At 31.1% G+C, this 4,832-nt stretch overlaps 1 protein-coding gene across 1 annotated transcript; it reads right to left on the minus strand.

Moving 5' to 3' along the window:
• Positions 1-285: 285 nt before the first annotated feature.
• On the minus strand, positions 286-4,109 carry LOC135620400 (agglutinin-like). Its single transcript, XM_065123324.1, has 3 exons — positions 4,101-4,109; positions 597-674; positions 286-516 (listed from the first exon to the last, which is right to left on the minus strand). Exons 1-3 carry the CDS (start codon positions 4,107-4,109, stop codon positions 286-288), a joined length of 318 nt encoding a protein of 105 aa, XP_064979396.1.
• Between the last annotated feature and the right edge of the window lie 723 nt (positions 4,110-4,832).

Raw genomic sequence — 4,832 nt, forward strand, 5'->3', positions numbered from 1 at the left:
TAACAATATCGAAAAGTCAAATTTCGCATTCCACATCTTGTTCACGTTAGTCCAAAGCTGATCTTTCCTTAGCTGAGAGTCTTAAAATTATATTTATATATATATATATAATCATTCGAAACCTATCAAACTGGACCTTTATTTATTTTATTCATGACAACATCAAACTTTGAGTATACGGAGGAGGGGACGGAGGAAGGACGACGACGGTAACAGGTCATTTATTATGGAGTCCAAGTAGCAGCAAGACTCATTTATTGAAGCAGCAGTATCATTCCACGAGGTCTAGTTAGGTGCCAGGTAAACTCCGATGGCATCAATCATTTTGCCCGCACGTCCAAAGAAGCCAATGATGTTGCCGGCGTCTACAGAGAAAGCATTTCCGCCATTGGTGCCGAAAGGTCCGTAGCTTTTCTTGTTGGTCCTCAGTGTCAGGTTCCTCACCACAGTGAATCTCAATAGCGTATCCACAGACACCTCGATGCCCACAAGAGACTCGTCCTCTTGCAGAGAAATCTGAACAACGAGACTTTCTGTTATTGAGTTACAACCAATCGATGATGTTAATTAGGAGGAAGATGACGAGGTGGACGAACCTCGTGGAGATTGCCACCGGAGCCACCGAAGTGGTTGGTCTCCGTCAGACCATTACGGGTGAAGGTGATCTCTCCCGCCTGCACGCATGGATGACAGCATCACGTTATATACCACCATGCATCAAAACCTTGCGACACAACTTGCACAGCAGGAAATGGATAAAGCGAAAGAACCATTTGCATGCATATATGGATGAGTGTGTGCACAAGAAGAAGAAGAAGATGATGATGACGATGAAGATGCACGCCCTTCCTCTAGGACCTATATTACATGGGTGGGCCCATAACCATCTTCCTCAGTATAACGTTAAACGTGTACCTACGTAAACGTGAAATTCGTGATCGTTACATCAACAACATAGTGCATGCAAATAAACAATTGGTATGTTCTTTCGGTTGGATTGATACTCAAGAAAGTTTTAATGACTTTTTCTAGTAATCAAGAGGGTTATTCTATCATTCGTCCTCCTATATTTAATGAGATAAACTACACGTATTAAAAAACATGAATGCAAATTTTTTAACTTTCTATGGATTTTGATTTATAGCACATCATCGAGTTTGGTTTTCAAAAATCCTCTAAACTAATAAATAAATGGAATGATCTTGAGAAGAAAATATTTTTTAAATACTAAACCTATGAATGTTTTATTTTATATTTTAGATAAAAATGAGTTTAATTATATTTCTACTTGTGATACTACACATGATATTTGGCACACACTTAAAGTTACTCATGAAGGTACAAATAAAGTAAAAAAAATCTAAAATTAATCTATTAGTATATAATGATAAATTATTTAATATGAAGTTAAGTAAAATCATTAGTGACATGTATATCTATTTTATGGATGTTATCAATAGTTTAGAAGCTCTTAGTAAAAGCTATACAAATTTTGAATTGATTAATAAGATTTTAAAATCCCTTCCTAAAAGTTGGGATCTATAGGTAATTGTAATTTAATAAGTAAAAGACTTGAATAACTTTTCTTTTAAAAAAGTTATAGGATCTTTAATGACCTATGAAATGACTTATAAGGTACATAACAAACAAGAGAAAATCCTTCCAAAATACAGAAAGGATATTGCACTGAGAACCAAAGAATATCACTCGAGCGTAAGTTCTAAGTGATGATGATGATGACATAACACTCCTTATAAGAAGATTTAAAAAATTTATGAATACTAATAAGACTAATTCTACAAAATGAAAATCTAAGAATAAAAATGAACTTAAAAATGATATAATAATTTATTATGAATGCAAAAATGCTATGGTACTTCAAAAAATGAGTGTCCACGATTGAAAAAGAAACTATCAAAGAAGAAGAAAGTATTCAAAGCAAAACAAACCAACGAAGACGAAGTGGTAATCTACATATTGATGGCTTTCAATGATGAGGCATGTGACTCACCTAAAATTTTCTTATCTTATGATGAATTATTTAATACAATTCATGATTTATGTGATAAACATAAAATAATTGATAAAAAATATAAATTGCTAAAAAAGGATCATGTATCTCTCTCTAATAAATTTGATAAATTAAAAAATAAGTTTGACAATTACATATTAACATCTTATACTAAATGTGAAGAGTTAGACTCATTTAAAAAGAAAAATATGTTATTATACCAAATATTAGAAAATTTTAAAATTAAAAATAAATCATTAAATATGATTCTTGTTAAGAAAGGTTTTGTACATAAAAAAAAGGAAAGAATCAGTTTTGTGAGTAGTAACACTCAACAAAAGTCAACAAAATTCATAAAAAGACTCACACTATATGTTCCTAATTTTTGTGGGAGATTTGGTCACTATACTTATACATGCTCTTTTAAAAAATATAGCGCTCATAAATTAGTTTGGGTTCCTAAAGAAAATATAAATGATTTAATGTCAAATATCAAGAAAGATAGATCTAACCATAAAGGATCCAAAATTAAATGGGTACCTAAAGCAAACCTCTTTTTTTGTAAGTATATCTTCAAACAAAAACTAAGAGCAAAAATTGGTATTTTGATAGTGATTGCTCAAGGCATAACCAAAGATCCAATATATTTCTCAAAGCTCACTAGCCAAGACGAAGGATATGTCATATTCAAAGACAAAAAAAAAAAAAATATTGATAAAGAAAATATCAATAACAAATTAAATCTTTTTGAATGAAGATGTTCGGTTAGTAGATAACTTAAAACATAACTTATTAAGCATTAGTCAATTATGTGATAAAGGATATAAAATTAAATTTAAATCTAATGCTTGCATCATACAGATATTATATAAAGATAAATCTATGATTGCTTTAAGAAGCGATATTATTTATACTATTGATCTTGATGATTTTTATGATGAAACTTATTTTTTGATTTTAAACGATGATGTATGGCTTTGACATAGGAGATATTAGGTCATACAAGTATAAAATTGATCTTACAAATTACAACTAAAAAACTTGTAAGAGGAATGCCTAGAGATAAATTTGTCAATGATAAAATTTATGATGTGTGTTAACTAAAAAAACACATAAAAAGTAGCTTCAAACTTAAAAATCAAACAAGTATCTCTAGACCATCGTAATTAATTTATATGAATTTAGTTGGACTTATTGACATCACAAGTCATTATTAAATATGCTTGTTGACGATTGTAGTAGATATACTTGGACATACTTCTTGGAATATAAAGGTGATTATTTTAAATATTTTATCAAGTTTTACAAATAAGTATAAAATAAAAAAGGTTTTTTGATTTCTTCTATTCTTAGTGATCATGATGGTGAATTTAAAAATAATAATTTTAAAAATTATTATTTTTAAATTCAAATGGGTATAACCATAATTTCTCTACTCCAAAAAATCTACAACAAAATAGAGTTATTGAGAGAAAGAATAGGAATTGTTAAAAATACATTATCGATTTAAAAATTATCAAAAAAAGAACTATATGTCTTAATAAATTTTAGTTAGATTGAATTATTATCAAATATAATATATATTAATATTAATTAATTTGACTCAAACTTATCGTTATTTAATTTTCTAACTTAGTATCATATATTTATTCTAGATGAGTGAATTTTTTTTAAAAAAAAGATACTTAGCTGAATAGATAATATATTATCTTTAATTCATAATTTAATAAACTTACATCTTTGGATTGAATTAATGTTCAATCTTATATATATTACCTGATTAATTTGACTCATCATTAGGTTTTTTTATTACAAATCAAGAGACAACTCTTTACTAGCTTCTATCGTTCACAAAAGCTTTATGAGTTTTATCTTTGATAATATTCAATAAAGAAAGTAATTAATTTTTATTTAATTGAAAAAAAAAATATTGTAATGATGTATCACGTCTATCATTTTTCGTTCGAACACATGCTCATGGTCATGCGAAAGTTTCGGGCACTCTTTGGCTTGTGTGATCGTCCTTTTTCCAAAAGGTCGAACAAGATTCTTTTTCCTAAGTAGAGGTGGGTCCTGTGCTTGTCGATACCTCGCCCATGTCCTTTTTATTAATCCTTTTGCATCCTCCTATTCTCTTCTTTGTTCCTCCTCACCCCTCAGAATACCTTCGATCGGACATTGGCTTTTTTCTCTCCCGCCCATTCCCTCTTGCTTCCCAAACATAGCCTTTGGTTCTAGTAACGTGTAACTGTCTGCAAGTGTGAGTCTCGTTAGTTCCACCAACAGCAATGCTACACATTATTGAAAAAGCTATTTGATGTTTGTGTTAATGCATCCCAAGAGCCGGTTCTATACATCAAGGGTATCATAGATTTGGATACATCTGGGCTGTCAACTCATGGGTTTGTTTATTTTGCTCAAAGAATCTAGACCAAGTGACCATGTTCCTCTGGTTCACTCGTCGATGACCAGACTCGGGCCGCTCCCAAGGGATGGAAGCTAATAAAGGAGGCGAGGGTGGGTGTACCCCATGCGAATGTAGTTTTCCGTGTTGAATTTTAGATTTTAACGATGAAATTAATTGGTAAATTAATAATTTAATCCATATATTGAGATAAGTGATGCAAGACTAACTACGATCGTGGGAAAGACAAAATGATAAAGAAGAATCGAAGTTGGGTTGGAGTCAATGATCGGACATTGGGTCGAATGAATCAAGGGATACACTGAAGGAACAGACGATGCAGTGAAAGCTCATCGGAAGTTCGTCGAAAGCTCACTAGAAGTTCGTCGGGAGTTCACCGAAAGCTCACCAGAAGTT

This window comes from Musa acuminata, chromosome BXJ2-8 (genome assembly GCF_036884655.1).
Source record: "Musa acuminata AAA Group cultivar baxijiao chromosome BXJ2-8, Cavendish_Baxijiao_AAA, whole genome shotgun sequence".
NCBI lineage: Eukaryota > Viridiplantae > Streptophyta > Magnoliopsida > Zingiberales > Musaceae > Musa > Musa acuminata.

Excerpts from the sequence above, each read along its gene's own strand:
- LOC135620400 (XM_065123324.1), bottom strand. Across the intron at positions 517-596 it reads CCGGTGGCAATCTCCACGAG|ATTTCTCTGCAAGAGGACGA; the intron begins GTTCGTCCACCT and ends CTCGTTGTTCAG.